This window comes from Elgaria multicarinata, chromosome 8 (genome assembly GCF_023053635.1).
Source record: "Elgaria multicarinata webbii isolate HBS135686 ecotype San Diego chromosome 8, rElgMul1.1.pri, whole genome shotgun sequence".
In the NCBI taxonomy this organism is placed as follows: Eukaryota; Metazoa; Chordata; class Lepidosauria; order Squamata; family Anguidae; genus Elgaria; species Elgaria multicarinata.
The window spans coordinates 20,704,636-20,722,489 of NC_086178.1; the positions used below are offsets into that span (position 1 = coordinate 20,704,636).

General features: G+C 41.0%; 1 protein-coding gene across 2 annotated transcripts in view; it reads right to left on the reverse strand.

Annotated features, from left to right (window-relative positions):
- Positions 1-17,854, reverse strand: part of FNDC3B (fibronectin type III domain containing 3B) — a 328,130-nt gene that overhangs the window by 19,625 nt on the left and 290,651 nt on the right. For both annotated transcript variants that reach the window (XM_063131975.1, XM_063131976.1), the window contains exons 24-25: positions 5,065-5,231; positions 2,211-2,338 (exon numbers count right to left, since the gene is read on the reverse strand). In XM_063131975.1, coding sequence (XP_062988045.1) covers positions 2,211-2,338; positions 5,065-5,231 — 295 coding nt within the window. The remainder of the gene's footprint in view (positions 1-2,210; positions 2,339-5,064; positions 5,232-17,854) is intronic.

The window sequence follows — 17,854 nt, forward strand, 5'->3', positions numbered from 1 at the left end:
TAAGCTCAGTTTCTTAGCCACCATGCTACCTCAGCTCTGAAAAGTGCTTTGCTTGGTATGAACCTCCCTGTACACTATGTCATCATCTGAGGCCCTTCACTAAGTGCCTCATCCGAGGGAGGTTTGGAGGATGGCCATCAAGATGGCCTTCTCGTTGGTGGCCCCTCGATTGCAGAATAAGTGATGTGGGGTTTGCACCAACACTATCATATTTTTGGTGCCACTTTAAGACTTACCTCTACACCCAGGCATTTGACAGCATATGATAAGGCTTCTTTAATGGGTTCTGTTTTTTTTTTTTTTTATTGTTGATTGTTTAAAAATAGTTCTTTTATATAAGTAAATGGGATTATATTATGCGATTTTATTGTACTTTTAAGGGCTTTATTTTTTTGTAAACTGCCCAGATAGTGTTGGCTACTGGGTGGTATAGAAATGTAATAAATGAGAAGTACAAGGCAAGACTGGAGTCTTAAAGCATTCAGACTCAGGCTCAGCCACCTCAAATGAGGCGGTGGTGTTGCCCCTATCACCTGACCACTTGCTTGCTCCTACCTGACCGGCTGTTCCCATCTTATGCCCCAGCCACGAGACTTTGGCTGAACTACTGCAAGAAGTGGGCTGAACTCTCATAAGAGATCAGCACCTACTAGCCCCGGCACCTACAGTAAGAAAAAGTAGTGGCGCTTTCAGCAGGTTGCTCTCTAGAGCGCTGCCAGCCATTCTCTGGCTGGGGCAAATGCCACAGCAGGGGAGCGACTGGTGAGGCTCTCCAGAGGACAGGCTGGAGGAGGCAGTGGTGGCCCTCCTAGTGAGGGCAGGAGGGGAGTGGTGCAATTTGCACCAATTTGTATATCAATTTCTACTGTTTTAATCTTTTGTTAACTGCCCAGAGAGCTTCGGCTATGGGGCGGTATAGAAATGTAAATAATAATAATAATAATAATAATAATAATAATAATAATACCCACTCTGCTTCCTGATGTGGGAGCATGAGCCCCCATAATGATAGGGCCGGCCCTGCTCAGACATAATCGTTGCAATGAGAATGAAAAGAAAACACCGAAGGCTTCATTTAGCCTACATATGTTTATGATGGAAGATATGCAGAATGCCAAGATGTGCCCAAGGCTGTGTACACATCTTGGTACTGCATTCGTGAGCATGCAGGCAGAGAATGTTGAACCTGCTGCAGAACCACAGTTGCCTCTTTCTTCTGGCCAAATGGGCAACCATCCGCAGAGAACCAAGCTCAGGGGCAAACCGTCCCTTCTGTTTCTAGCGGAAACCAGCTGTACAAAGTGCAGATGGACTGGCCGTTATGGCAATGACAAAGCCAACCCCTCCCCTTCCTCCACAGCAATTTTTTGGGGGCGTTTTTTAAAAAGACTTCTCAAATAAACTTTCCAAGCACCTGAAAGGTTTATTTTTATTTTTTCTTAAGAAAAAGCCAAGCATCTGCCCAAAGCATTGTGGATCAGGAACAAGGAGAGATGAACATGATTACTGGGTTCAGGGCCAAGAAGGTGTTTCATTGGGGTTGGGGGTTGGATTTGTGGCCCTCCAGATGCTTTGGTCTGCCACTTCTATCATCCCTGACCTTTGGCGATGCTGGCTGGGGCTCATGGGAGTTTGGGTCCAACAACATCTAGAGGGCCACAGGATCCTGAGCCTTGCATTAGATGAGTGAGGAGTGTGTGAATCTGTGTGTAGCCCAGCAGTTCACACTGCAGCAGGAAAAAAAATCACACCAGGTTCTGAAAGGGAGCTTTGTATTTGCTCATCCCAGGAAAGCTACATTCAAACCTGGGACTGAGGGTTGTCTGGTACCCAAGCTTCATACCTTGGATGGCTCCTCTAGAATTCTGACTGAAACCTGGAGCAGATTTATTGCCCTACTGACATTAGAGCCACCAGCCTTCACTGCCAGTACTTCTTGACTTTGTGGGTCACACGTTATGCCAATCCTAAGGGAAAACTTGAAGCTGAACTTGAAAGTAATTTTTTATGGCTATGATTAATTTCCTTATTCACAAATGGGATACAACAGATATTGCGAATGGGACATAACAATTTTTTCCCCCTGAACTTCTCATGCATGCTGCAAAATTTAAAGTAATAGATGAACTCGACCTGTAGGAAAGAAACATATCAGAAGGAAATCTAATCTTGTTATACCACCTTTGTGTAAAACGGCGCTCTCTTCCTACCTGTTTATACTCGGACTCTCTTCCAACCAGAACCTGTAAAATGTAACTGACTGGGTCTCCCTTCATAGGCGGTACTGTTTCCCATGCAATTTCACAGGCGTTTCCTTCTAACTGTCTCACCCGAGGAGCTAAAATAAAAATTTCCACATATTAATCAACACATGCAAAAGGAAATATTGCAAAATGTTATTTATAATTTTCCTCCTTATAATTTAATTTGCAGAATACATTAAATAAAATTAATTCATTTTTTTCAGAGCTATGGCCTAAAATAAACAGAGATTCTACCAGTGATAGTTAAGAAACCATTTATTGCAATGGAGTTTGATTTATAGTAGTATAATCGGCAAAAGGGTCCTATTTCTTGTCTCACGCCCCCATCCTGCACAGACTTTTTGAATATATGATGTATTTTTTGCCAGAAGTGTTTACATTTACTCCATGGGGGTCAATTGAAGAAGTGGAACACTTCACCTGTGTAGCAAAATAACAACAAAGCAGAAATTTATAGCAGGATTGATATGGCATAACAGTCATTTTTATAAGAAGGAACATTGTGTTAAGAGGAATGATGAAATTTATGAAAACATACATATGAAACATAGGGTTTCAGGCGAATGTGTAAAGTGAACTGGACAGGGAAGAAAAATAATGTAGAAATACTGGATGGAATTGGAGGGATTAGATGCAAAGAGTGAAGAGGTGATCAAATATGACGGGGCACATTCTAACAAATACTCCAATATATCATGGAAGGAAGAAAAATCAAAGGGAAACCTAGATACAATTACATAAAGCAAATGAAAGAAGAAAAAAGTGGACAAATATGTGTACTCAAAAAAAACCTAGCCTAACAAAAAGAAAAGGTGGGAACTGTGAAAAAAGGAAAAGAATCGATAACTGAAACAGACAGGAGATTTGCAAAGTGTCATTCAATTTATTGCCAATTTTAAACATAACTCATCAAGCCCCTGGCCACCACCCACCCTAACTCTTATTCTTTTGTAAGAAAACTGAAAAACAGGAGCTGAAATGGAAGAAGGGAAGAGAAAGTAGGAATAAGGTTATGAAGAGGAAAAACGTTCTTCTGATTGCAGAATTTGGTTCTTTATTGAAAAAAAAACACAGTTAAATATTAGCAGATTCTGATGGACTTGTTATTCTTTTAGGTGGTACAGCACTCTGTTTGTTTCTGGTATAACAGACAAATGCAGCCAGGTCTCTAGAACTTGTCCATTTGAGACTGTGATTTGGATTTACAGGGTGAGTTCAGGCCAGGGAGGGAAGCATGAGTTGCTATCAGTTGATACCCTGTTGCCTTAGCGCAAGCTGAGTGTCACCCTTGGGGTGGGGAGCAGTGAGGAGGAAATCCTCTTCTATCAGACCAAAGACACCATATGTCACTTATCAGCTACAGGAGTCTGATCTATCAATAAAGTATGAAGCCACGTGATGGCTGTTGCACAACAAAGAATAGCCCCATTGAACTCGTTGTGCAATCAAGCATCTGCCCCTATGATGATGGCTAGATCAACTGCATCAACATTCAAGCTATCCTAACCTTTTCCCACCTCCAAAACAAAACAAAACAGCAAACCTGGTTTGTGGCCACAGAAACAAATGTTTATTTCTTTAAAAAAAGTGTGTTTGATGAATAATGTCACACAGGCCAAAGCCACAATTCCTATTGCCAGCATGCCAGCATAGGTTATGCTGAAGTTGTTGCTGTTAGATAACTCACTAGCCAATCAAAGCCATGACTCTTTAAAAAGACAGAACAGTAGTGTTGAAGGGTAGAGCTTCCTCCAGTAAGAAAAAAAGGTGGAAGCAGCATTGGGAAAACATGGAAGGAATACAATGAATGTCATTGTCATACAGACCCCCTGTAAAATGTGAGTGAACATTCCATGGCAATGCCACAATAAAGTCTTATTGAGGTGTCCTTCCAGACTGAGGTGTCCTAGTGCTAGCAGTCAGAAGGCATTGTACAGCTTATTCTATCTTTTTCTTTCTTTTTTTATTAATGGATTTTCCAGAGTAAGGGAAAAAGCAAAAGAAGCAGTTGGGAAATATGAGTTATGAATGGACAACAATGTCATCTGGACTCTGCATAAAATTCCATGAATGAGGCAGGGCGATGGTGCGATAAAAGTCTCATCTGGAAGCCTCGTAGGCTTCTTACTAGCATACTGCACCAGTGAAATCAAGGCTGCATTCAGACAACACAATAGTCAATGGTGGGTTCATAGTCAACTCCACGGTTGATTATCGAGGGGTACTCCCCTCACGACATGATTATAATCAATCGTGGTGTGGATTAAGGCCAGCGTTGAGTTGACTATTAGTCAACAGTGTGTTTGACTGACACATCTCCCATCCTGTCTCCCCTGCTCAGTCCTCCTGCTGTTATCCCATTAGCCATTGCAAGTTCTGCTGGCTGGACTAGAGTGGCAGCGCCGCTTTGGTCACTCTTGCCAGGGGACTCTGTAGTCGCTGAAGATAACCAACTGTGTGAAACTAAATAGTCAATGGTGTCCGATACGTTCAAATAATCAACTCTGCACAGCGTTGGTTATTTGCATTGGTTTTTTCAGCCAAATAACCAACTGAAAAAGTCCCGACAGATGTCACAATAACCAACCACTGACTATTTAACACACAGTTGGCTATTTAACCCACTGTTGGTTATCATGTTGTTCGAACCCAGTCCAAGGCTCCTTAAGAGTGAACTATTGAGTGTATGCAACAAACGCCATATACATTATATAGTAAAAAGTGAAAAACATTAGAGAAGTGACCTATATGGATTAACCTGCCCATTCCCAACTCAAACCAGGAGTTGCATCTTATTTACCTTTGATGACAGGAGGAATGGATTTGGTTGTGCTGAAGGTAAACACTTCTGAGAAAGGTCCTTCCCCAGCATCATTTACAGCTTGTATTCTGAAAGTGTAGCAGGTAAATTCCATCAGCCGTTGTACCTTGTAGGTGTGACTTGGTCCCCTATAGATTGGAATAAACCTAAAACACACAAGAGGAGAGAATACCAAGTTGGTTACTCTTTCCTGCTTCACTGTCTTTCATTAACTTAACGTACTCTCTTCTCTGCACATGGCAACGTAACAGGCATATACCGATTCAACTAAACAGAAGTCCACATCAGAAAACCCACATGCTCATACGGTTCCACTGGATCGCTTGTGTGCATCAAGGTCCCCATTCATTTCTGTATAGGAACAGACCACTGAAGGTACATGCTCATATCTGCATTAGTTGATATCAGTGGGGTAGTTGTTGCATGCAAAGGAGCAACTGCAAGTAAAACAGATTACCAGATTGGGCACAACAGCAACTGTTAGTAAATTGTAAAATTGTCTAAGACAATTAGACAAGGATTCCAAGTGCTTCTACACATTCACACACACACACACACACACACACACCGGCCAATAAGTATTTTAAATAGTAAATAAATAAAAATAACCACCTTGTGCTGCAGTTGAAATCCTAGCCTAATTGTGTTAGACAATTTTACAAATTACTAACAGTGCTATTGTGTCCCAATCTGGGGATCTGTTTTATCTGCATTTGCTACTTTGCAAGTCGACAGTCTCTCAATTACAGATTATGTGGAAAATCAGCCTGGTAATCCATCGCTGCACTGACAGCTGCTTAAACATTTTCTCTGTATAATATAAGTTAACTCTGTAAAAAATGTATCAAAAACAATGCAGAAGATGGACATACAAATGAACCCAGTGCCAAACAACTCTTTACTATTTGGCAGTTATGACCTTCCCTAGCTGGATATTAACACTCAAGTACCTTTGAAGAAAAATTAGCCTATTAGTTCCTGCCTTTTGGTTTCTTTTCCCCTTCTTCTTTCTTATGTTCTTGTCTTCTCTTCTTTTACTGTCTACACCAGTCACTCTAGCACTTAATTTTTCAGCTTACAGTGTTTATTGAGTAGAGTTTCCTTCCCACCAAAACTGATAGCCCCCAATTTCTTTCCCATCTGTGCAGAATTAGGACCACCAGGGTCTAAAACACAAGAGGCTTATACGTTCAGGCCCCTAATGAGAGTGCCCCCAAAAGTACCTTAAATGGTGTAATTTCCCCCCAAATCCTCTCCACATACCTATACATTGAGGGATTAGATGTTTTACATCACAGTCTGCAACAAAGTATGACAAGGTGCTCTCAAAACTTAGAGAAACTTTCAAAGTGGGTTCTTGACAGAGGAGCTATGATCCAGAAGAGAAAATCACCAATGGACTTGCAGACACAATTTGGTGTGTGGCAGAACTGGAAAGTGGCCCCGTTCAGAAGACACCTTAAACCATGGCTTTCATCCTAGTGGTTAAGCTAAAAAGCCAGGCTGTGTTCAGAAGACACCTTAAACCATGGCTTTAATCACGGTGAATAAAGCAAAAAGCCTTACTCACTGTGGTTAAAGCCATGGTTTAAGATGTCTTCTGAACACGGCCTGGCTTTCTAGCTTAACCACCATGGTTTAAGGTGTCTTTTGAACAAGACCAATATGTATGCCTCTGAATCACAGCCTTAAATATCAGTATGTACTAAGAACTTCTAACAAAAGGGTTAAACCAACTGAGAAATAAAAAAATGACTCAGTTCTCTTCCATACAGATAGCAATAAAGAGGTATTGTAACGGATCTGCCAATTGCAACAAAACACATCATCTTATATTTAAATTTTCTACTGTTTTTAGCTTGTTAATGCTTTAATACGTCTTTAGCTGTGTACATTATTTATGGTTTTATACTGTTTGAATTGATTTTATCTGTATGCTGCTCTGAGATCCCAATGATATAGAGTGTGATACAAATGTTTTAATAAATAAAATAAATAATAAATACTCCCTTACTCCTTGTGCATTGAATAAAGTATAGTGATGCTGCTGAGACACAAATGTTATGGACTGGAGCCAGATCCTGTAGACCTTTTTACGTGTGTCTGATACTCAGTCAAATGTTAGCCCTATCTGTGTAACAAGTTTAAAGTGCACTGAGTTGCCTGACTGTTTGACCTCACCACCAGATCATTTTTCAGCACATGCTGTGCACTGATGTTTAGTCTTGGTTCTAGCAATCAGATGACCACTTCACTGCATGGACAGCCAGTGCTCTGAATTTTCTGCACCCCTAATTAACAACAGCAGGAACATAAAGCCATGAAGTAATAGAATACTAATGTTTCTCAGAATAAACCTGGATTTACTGCATTAAATTAGGGTAAAAGGGTTTCCAGGACTGGGCACAAATACAACACAATTCAGTGGCCTAAACCGGTTCACAATGATCTGAAATTAATGCATAGCACAGTTATACCAGGCCTCAGAAGAAGAAATTATGGAAAGTAGCTGGGCCAAGTGCAGATGCAAGGCTGTTTTTATTTATTTATTTATTTCATTTTATTTCTATAGTTCCTGCAAACCTTGGAAGCTACCCTTACTCACATTCCACTTCAAGGTCTGGTTAGTTTCCAACTCTGTTAGTGTTAAGCTTAGTTAGCATTTGTACAGATGTAATGCTGAATGAAGGCTGACAAAGGAAGGGGGAAAGGAAAGGGAGAGAGCATATATTCCTGTGGCTGGCTCCCATCTGACAAGCAGGTCTGAAGATTTGCGGTTCTGCAGGTTTTCAGCAAGTTGTCTTAGACCCGTAGTATAAAGGCTAGCCAACTCATTTCCCAAAGTATGTCTTGTAGAAAGCCCTTACACACCCAGACAGAACTGCCAGTTTATGACTGTGTGAGAAGCCATCGTTAATTCAAGCCAAATTAACAGAGGACTGTTATCAGACCTTACCAAGGCTTCTGATTCAGTGATGCAAATTGGCTTTCCCAAGGTAACATTTCTGTTTCGTCACTACGTTAATGATTTTTGATACTACACAGAACAGCTTCTGGGCATAGGTTAGGAGGCTGGGGCTGATGGGAGTTGTAGTCCAAAACATCTGGAGGACACCAGGTTGGGGAAGTCTGCTCTGGCATGGAAGGTAAAACAACCTTCTATGAATGGAAGGTGCCTTCCATAAGAGTCCTCAGCAGCTTTGGACTCATCCACTGTTTTCCAATGTCATGCTTTCCATTTGTTTTTAATATTTAGCTCTTTCAAACAGACTAATTTATGTCAACAGATGTGCATTTAAACTCTGACCCTCACCATCAAGTCCTACTTGTGAGCTTCCAGAGACATTTGGTTGCTCACTGTTGCAAACACAATCCTGGACCAGATAAGCATTAAGCTGTTCCAGCAACTCAGTTCTTATGACCTCCAGACATAATGATCAGCTGTTAGTTAATCTCTGAATCATCATTCTGGACGCCAAATTTTCAACTCTGAAAGTGATGATCCAGAGGAAACACTTGTGCAGGCTCCAACTAGTGCTCACCATTGCATGGTTAGAAAACAACTAAGCACGATGTCTTCTTTCAGACTCTCCTCCTTCACAAAACCAGCTATCGCTCTCTCTCTCAAATACGCCAGCCAGCAAATAGGCAAACACTTTTGAGAAGAGTCTAAAATAGGCAGGACAATGATAGTGGTCCACGTAAATCCTTAGGGATGCGCGAATCAACACAACTCATGCCTGCCAAATTTCTCCAAATCCAATCTCAAAGCTCGTTCTGACTCGAATCTGTTTCAGATTACAAGCTTTGCTTTTTTTTTGGCATGAAAATCTGTGCATATTTTGTGTGTATTTTTCCAAATCTATGCATCAATTGTGTGCATCTCTGAAATGCATGCATTCCTCTCCCATTGATTAAAGCGCATTTGTATGCATTTTTTCAAAAGTATGGATTTCTTCATACACATTTTTTAAATATTTGCATGTTGTCGAACACATTTTTTGGGTCAACAAATCACATTGCAAGCTAAAAAATGTGCATTTTTAAAAACCGCATATTGCCTCCAAGTCTGTGTTCAGTCCAGAAGGTGCAAACTAGGTAAAATCCTGATCAAAACCTAACTGAAATTAATTTCTTCCACATCCCTAGTTATCACACAGTCCTGAGGAGATTATTTTACCAGTTTCAATAGAAGACACAGTCTACCCTCACTGAGATGCAGTCAGTTTTAACTAGAGGAAGAATAGCCCCAACAACAAGCTTTAATTATGCCTTGAAAACTCATATTATGATTACATTTAAGGTTGAAGAGAGAGTGGAGTAAATGTGTACAATTCGATTAGAGCCTGAAGTAGGCAGTTTGTATTCCTTGACAATTTCTCCTTGACGCATTTCAAAGTAACATGGCTGGCTGCCATCCAGACAAGGAAGATTATATTATTCGTGTGTGTGTGGGGGGGGGGGGCATGTGTGCTAAATGCCTAACTGCATATCTACTGGAAAGGCAAAGATCAAAAATATTGGTCAAGACAGTAAAGCCGTGGACTCAGCATCAGGAGATATTCCGATTGTCTGTTACAGAATTGTTTGCAAACTACGAGAGAACATACTTCTCATCCTCAAACACACAGACTGCTGTCTGGGGCTGGTTACTGGGGCATACAACTCCCATGTTACAACAGCTCTACTGGATTCTGTTCTGTTTCCGGGCTCAATTCAAAGTGCTGGTTATGACCTATAAAGCCACATACAGCTCAGGGCCAGGTTATCTGAAAGACTGTATTCTCCCTTACAAGCCTGCCCATGCCCTGAGATCTTCAGGGGAGGCCCTTCTCTAAGTCCTGCCATCATCACAGGCACGCTTGGTGGGACCCTGGGAGAGGGCCTTCTTTGTGGCTGTTCCAAGGCTCTGGAACACCCTTCCCAGGGAAGCTAGACTGGCTCCCCTCCTTGCTATGCTTCCAGAGGCAGGCAAAAACATTTTTGTTCCGGTAGGCCTTTGAGAAATAGTCTGGACCTCTGTTTATGCGTTGGATTTTTTAAAGTTGTTATTTGTATTTTCAATATTTTAAATGATTTAATATTACAGCAGGTTTAATTATATTTTTAACTTTTGTAGATTTCTATTTATATGTTTTAATTGTATGGGTTTTAATTTTATACAGTAGCCTTGAGTCTCAGTATTGGGGAAAAGGTGGGAATCAAATAAATAAATAAATAAATAAATAAATAAATAAATAAAATAATAGTTCTCTGATTTGAAGTAATATAAAATATGTTTCACTTGGATGGCCGATTCCAGAAGGTGGTGCTGGGGGATTATTGCTCTGTGCCGTGGCACCTAAGCCACGGGGTTCCACAGGGCTCTATCTTATCCCCCATGCTGTTTAACATATACATGAAGCCGCTGGGGGAGGTTATCCGGAGATGTGGACTGAGGTGTCATCAATATGCGGATGATACCCAGCTCTACATTTCCTTTTCATCAAACCCAGGTGAGGCAGTGGCTGTTCTGAACCAGTGCCTGGGCACGGTAATGGACTGGATGAGGGCTAATAAACTGAAACTCAATCCAGACAAGACGGAGGTACTGTTAGCGGGTGGTTCTTCTGTCCGGCGAGGTGATGTTTGCCCTGTCCTGGACGGGGTTGCACTCCCCCTAAAGGATCGGGTCCGTAGTTTGGGGGTGCTCTTGGATCCAGAACTGTCACTTGAGGCACAGGTGAACTCAGTGGCAAAGAGCACCTTTTATCAGCTCAGGCTGATATACCAGCTGCGCCCTTATCTGGACAGACATAGCTTAGCTACAGTTATCCATGCTCTGATAACCTCTCGTTTGGATTACTGCAATGCGTTATACGTGGGGCTGCCTTTGAAAACGGTCCGGAAACTTCAACTGGTGCAAAACAGGGCAGCAAGGTTATTAACAGGGACTGGCCGGCGAGATCACATTACGCCAGTCCTTTTACAACTTCATTGGCTGCCAGTCCAGGTCCGGGCCCAATTCAAAGTGCTGGTATTGACATTTAAAGCCCTAAACGGTTTGGGGCCAGGTTATCTGAAGGAACGCCTCCTCCCATATGTACCTACCCGGACCTTAAGATCATCTACAGGGGCCCTTCTCCGTGAGCCCCTGCCAAAGGAAGTGAGGCAGGTGGCTACTAGGAGGAGGGCTTTCTCCGCTGTGGCACCCCGGTTGTGGAACGAGCTCCCCAGAGAGGTCCGCCTGGCGCCTACACTGTACTGCTTTCGTCGCCAGCTGAAGACCTTTTTATTCACTCAGTATTTTAACACTTAATTTTAACTTAAATTTAAATTTTACTGTTTTAACTCTGTATTTTAATCTTATATCAACTTTGCTGTGTGGTTTTATCCTGGTTGCGCTTTTTATATTGTATTTCATAATTGTGTTTTAACCTGTTGGGTGTTTTACTGTGGTTTTAATTTTTGTGAACCGCCCAGAGAGCTTCGGCTATTGGGCGGTATAAAAATGTAATAAATAAATAAATAAATAAATAAATAAAGGCATCCTGCACAGAAAACGGAGTTTAGTTCCTATGGTTGTTGGGAAGGAGGGGAAGAGATGAAAGTAGAAGATGAGCAAATAATAACACATTTATTTATTTATTACATTTTTATACTGCCCAATAGCCAAAGCTCTCATGTAAACTTAGCATTTACATGGTGGCTTTGGAGGGTTCCAAGTGTCGCACATACATTATCTCCACAATCCTGCAGAGTTCTAGTGGAGGTATTATCCCCATATTGCAGAAGTGAGGGCAAAGACTGAGAGCTAGGCACTAGAGAGCCACTCAGATGATCTAGTGAGTTCATAGCAGAAGCAAGGTATGAACCAGGGATATCCTGGCTCTCCGCTCAGTCTTTGAGCCACTGTGCTACACCAGCACTGAGGTTGGTGTGGGAAAACAACAGACAAATAAATTGTGGCAGAACTGACCCAAAGGCTGGTCCTGGAATCACATGTGCAAATTAAGAGGACTTTTTCAATGGTGCCCCCTTCCCAGCTCTGGAATGCTCTCCAAGGGCAACATGTCTGGGGACCCCACTATCTTCACGGTGCTAGGAGAAGACTTTCCTGTTCTCTCAGGCCTTATATATCTTTTATTTATTTATTTTTATTATTTTATTTATTACATTTCTATACTTAAAGTCTTTTAAAGACTTTTAAAACATTTTAGTGTATTTGTGTTTTATTATCTTAGTCCCTGCAATGTGGTTTTCCCTCCTTTATCTGAAATTGTATTTTATGCTGTGTTGACATGTTTATAAGTTTTATATCGTTGAAATAACAATAACTTGCCTAGAGAAATTTATTTATGAGGCATTTAATCCATCCATCCATCCATCCAATCAATGGACCCCCCCATTATCAGTCTTGGATGAGGACCATGTGCTACCCACCATGATCACAGAATCATAGAATAGTAGAGTTGGAAGGGGCCTATAAGGCCATCGAGTCCAACCCACTGATCAATGCAGGAATTCACTTTAAAGCATCCCTGACAGATGGTTGTCCAGCTGCCTCTTGAATGCCTCTAGTGTGGGAGAGACCACAACCTCCCTAGGTCATTGGTTCCATTGTTGTACTGCTCTAACAATCAAGAAGTTTTTCCTGATGTCTAGCTGAAATCTGGCTTCCTGTAACTTGAGCCCATTAGTCCGTGTCCCGCACTCTGGGATGATCAAGAAGAGATCCTAGCCCTCCTCTGTGTGACAACCTTTCAAGTATTTGAAGAGTGCTCTCATGTCTCTCCTCAGTCTTCTCTTCTCAAGGCTAAACATCCCCAGTTCTTTCAGTCTCTCCTCATAGGACTTGTTTCCAGACCTGTGATCATCCTCGTTACCCTCCTCTGAAACCCCTCCAGCTTCGCTACATCCTTCTTGAAGTGTGGTGCCTAGAACTGGATGCAGTACTCAAGATGAGGCTCAACCAGTGCCGAATAGAGGGGAACCAGTACCTTGCGAGAGTTGGAAGCTATACTTCTATTAATGCAACCCAAAATATCATTTGCTTTTTTTGCAACCACATCACACTGTTGGCTCATATTCAGCTTGTGATCTACAAGAATTCCAAGATCCTTCTCGTTTGTAGTATCCCCCATCTTGTAACTGTGCATTTGGTTTCTTTTACCTAGGTGTAGAACTTGGCTTTTATCTCTATTAAATTTCATTCTGTTGTTTTCAGCCCAGCACTCCAGCCTATCAAGATCACCTTGAAGTTTGTTTCTGTCTTCCAAGGTATTAGCTGTCCCACCCAATTTTGTGTCATCTGCAATTTCATAAGCATTCTCTGCACCTCCTCATCCAAGTCATTAATAAAAATGTTGAATAGGACTGAGCCCTACGGTATCCCACTTATTACCTTCCCCCGGTTTGAGAAGCTATCATTGATAAGCACTCTTTGAGTCTGATTCTGTTCCCAACTGTGGATCCACCTAATAGTTGTTCCATTTAGCCCACTTTTAGTTAGTTTGCTGATCAGAATGTCATGAGGTACTTTTTTTTACCAGGCCTAGCCAATTCATGCAATTCATACTGCTTGCCAATCGCGAGGGCTATATACTCCTATTTATTTATTTACTTTTATATCCTGAATTTCCAACAGAATATTGCTTTGGGTGGCCAACAAGAAAAAGGAAATTCATCATAATACAACCAGAAACATGGTTCTCTTCGGCCTTCTGTGCCTGAAGGGAACATACACAGTCCCAGGTTTCTTACCAGGCTATTTCCAGCCACATGCTATGAAACTTCATTTTCAAAGACCAGGAGTTCTTGATGTCCATTACACTGTTCACCATACTCTGCTTCCAATGACGCAAGGTTACTAGAACACACACCTACATCCATACAATATGGGCAAAGCTTTGTGAAAAGGTCACAAATCTAAATGTCACTCTGTTTTACAATGAGTATCACCAACATGCACCACTTTTTAATGGAAACTCAGCTTTTTGAAGTCTAAACATGCAAAGGCTGGGGAATACAACACCCCAGAAGGAGATAATCCCCAGAAAAATTACTCACCTTGTTTCTTATTTCCATTAACCACCTGAACCATACACATTCCCTGCCGTTCTAACATCAAACAAAGTAATAACACACAAATACACAGAATGCAGAGTTCTTAGAAAGAATGCTCTGAAGATGGCAAGGGTGTAATTTTGTCATCAGTACACTCTTCCAGGAAACGATTTGCATGTCAGCGCATTGAATTTCTCCTAGAGATTTTAAGATATTCCAATCAAACCTGAGAATTATTAGTAGAATCCCGATTCCCTTGGTTCTTTACTCTTGGCTTTTACATTTTTATTTAGGGGTTTCTCCCCACCCCCCTTTTTTTTTGAAGGGAGATATTCTGCATCCCAACAGGTCTACTTTTAAAGGAAAGTCACCTCAATTTGTGGCTTTAAAAAGGCTGGAGCCGGACAACATGAGGCAAAGTACAACAACGTAAACTAAAATGTTGAGTCCTGCTTTACTGTGCAGGGATTTGTCACCCTTATAGGAAGCAACGGAAAGGAAAATAAGAGTGGGAGAGATATCATTAATATCTTCATGAGCTAAACTTCTGACCTGAGGCTGTTTTATCCACAGCACAAGCAACCACAGCGTTTGAAACCAAGGTTTACACACTTCGCCAGGCAACAGTTGCTAATAGTCAAATGCGATTACCACCACAGGAAAGTGCTAATTTTAAGACAATAAATGCCTGTCATATCATGCTCTTTTAAAAAAAAGAATGCCTAAACTTCTTCTGTTTACCAAGCATATCAAACTATCAGCTCTGTGTGTGTGTGTGTGTGTGTGTGTGTGTATGTGTGTATAAGCTAGGAAGCTTCAAAACAGGAACAGATAATTTGACCAATGAACCGAAGAACATGAAGTTCTTAGAAATGCTTGAACTGGGGGGAAGAGGCTAAATCATTAGATGTTGCAAATGAGTGAAGCCGTGACTTACTGAATGACAGTTAACCCTTTAATTGGTATACCAACAAGGAAGCCATATTTTCACTACTTGTTTACAGTGCGAAAAATGTAGGAGTTCCACTAAGTGCTAATTTCATTAACAATGTAACTAACACCCTACCCACACAATTTAAGCAACAAAAACCATTTTTACACTGTCGATATTTGGCAGGCAGGAGGCAGTATGATCTCTGAGAATTTCAGAACCAACAGATTTATTATTGCCCATTTCCCCCCACTTGGGAAACAGTTCCAGAGGCTTATTTAAAATAAAAACACAGAGATACATATTATTTTATTATATGCTGTTTTTATCATTGTTTTTTGGGTTAAAACCAACATCAGGTGAGTGGACGTCTGCTCGCGCAGGAATATCGCTTCTCCTGCCCCGAGATCCCACCCACCAATTGCTCTGGAAGATCCCCCAACCTTCCAAAGCAGATCTGGAGGTCGTGCAGAGGGTTGCAGGAGGGGAAAGGAAATTTGATCTGCTAGTGGTGACCATTCTATTGGTAGAAGGCCTGCAGTGCATGCAACCCATTGCTTGTATTTTATGTTTTTAATTTAGTTGTACACTGTATTTGCCTGAAAGCAGCAACTTGCTGAATGGCTCTCGCAAGGCCATATATATGCCCCTAAGGGGCGATCCAACGATCGCGAAATATAAACAAAAATGCAAAACTCAGAGAAAAAGACAGAAGAAGACTAAACAGAATAAAGAAAGATTGAATAAAACGCCGAATATATATACAAAAAGACTCTTTTATAGCCAGAAGATTCCCTCACGAGGTCACCACTATGGCGGTTGAAGAGAGACTGAGGGAGAGCGGGAACTGTTGGGACATGCACTGTTGGACGTGGGGGAGGGGTTCCCGCCTAAAAAATGCTCTTAGCTATAGAAGTTTTTCCTGAGCCAGGTCTCCGCGCAGTGATGCACAGAGACCATGAAGAAGAACTCCAGTTAATGGGTGGTCTACAAATGCAATGAATAAAGAAATAATAGAATAAAGTATTATTCCAAAAAAAATTACGAACAAAACAGTGGGTGTGCTTGATACAGAACAGCAACATTAGTATTATACTGTGGAAATACTACTGTGTATAACACTCGCAGGTGGAGCCCTGTGAGGGGAGCCCTGTGTGGGGATGGAAAGAGGACTGCGGGAGGAGAGAAGAAAATAAGAGTTTTGTTAAATCCATTCCATCTATGTTTTGTATCTTTCGATCCATTGTTCCATTAGATTTTTTCCCCACTGGAATTTCATTCTGCTTTCGTTTTATTTTACTTGCGAATCAGCTGTAATGTGCACTTGCGAATTACCACAAATCTCCCTGAAAAGAGAAAAACCATTTCACAAGTCCACACGACTTGGAAAAAGCCGTTTCTGCTGCAGAATCCGCACGATGGATTAATGGAAAGGCATTTGAATCCATTGCTGGTTTCTCTGACATCCCTAGGAGAGTGGCATGAATAGTGAGGCGTTATGTGCAAAGAAGAAATGTTTGGGAGGAGAATAAAAGAATGGAGCAAAGCATAGCCAACCATACTCTAAATTTTAGTAATGAGGCAAATATAATTGGCTCGCTTACTGCATCTTCCATCCGATTACTATTCAGAACCGATTAAAAAGTTGTTCGTAGACCTGATAATGGGTTAGTAAAACCTCATCTACTTTCTTTAAACATACAGGACATGAATGCAATAGAAAGCAAATACGGTTTTATATTAACTATGGAATTCATTTAATGACACATAGTGTGTGCAAGAGGCCTTGTTTTAAAAAAGCTTGCTTGGAACATCTAAATGGGCTTCTTGTTGGCCACTTGCTCACTCTTAGAGAAAAGTATATACCGTATTTCTTCGATTGTAAGACGCCATCAATTGTAAGACGCACACTAATTTCAGTACCACCAACAGGGAAAAAAAAACTAAGACACAGCCGCGATTCTAAGACGCACCCCATTTTTAGAGATGTTTATATGGGGAAAAAAGTGCGTCTCAGAATCGAAGAAATAGGGTAAGGACATTACATTACAACCACAAGGACTCAATGAAGAGTGTAATTGGATGCCTTGGTTGTAATCCTATTCTTCTATTTCAACGTACAGCTTTATTGTATTCCTTTTCTGTCATTTCTTGTCATTGTTTTGATATATATTTTCATATTTATGTTCATTCTTATATGTAGTAAGTACTATTAGGTTTGTATTAACTACGTTTTTAGCACTATATTAGTCCATTTAGTCTCCTTTAAGAGAGCATACAGGCCGTCAGTACGGTTGCTACATGTTTTAGGATTTGAAAGGCAGCCTAATCAGGAGCAGATTTCGGAGATTATTTACTCCTTAATTAGTTGACAATAAAGCTGGAGCAGGCTCACAATCAGGAGGCAGCAAATAAAAACTGCATTATTGAGAACATGGCTCCCAAGTTTATCTTGCAAATTTTGCATATACCTATTCATTCGAGACATCACTCATGCAACTAGATATTACTTGGGAGCCAAGGTAAGATTACTCAATATTATATACTTTTCTCTAAGAATGAGCAAATTGTGGGAGTGTTGTTTCAATTATGCCAACTTTGCAAACTAATTAGGTGTCTTTATCCACCAGCCTCTTGAAGACAGGAGGGAGTATCTAGTCCCCCATCTTTCTTGTTACAAGCTTGAAGATTATTATTTTTTTCTTTTTTCTGCTTTTCAGGTCCGATAGGAACTCCCTATATCTGGGGCATAAAAAGTTGTTTTTAAATATATATGTGTGTGTGTGTGTGTGT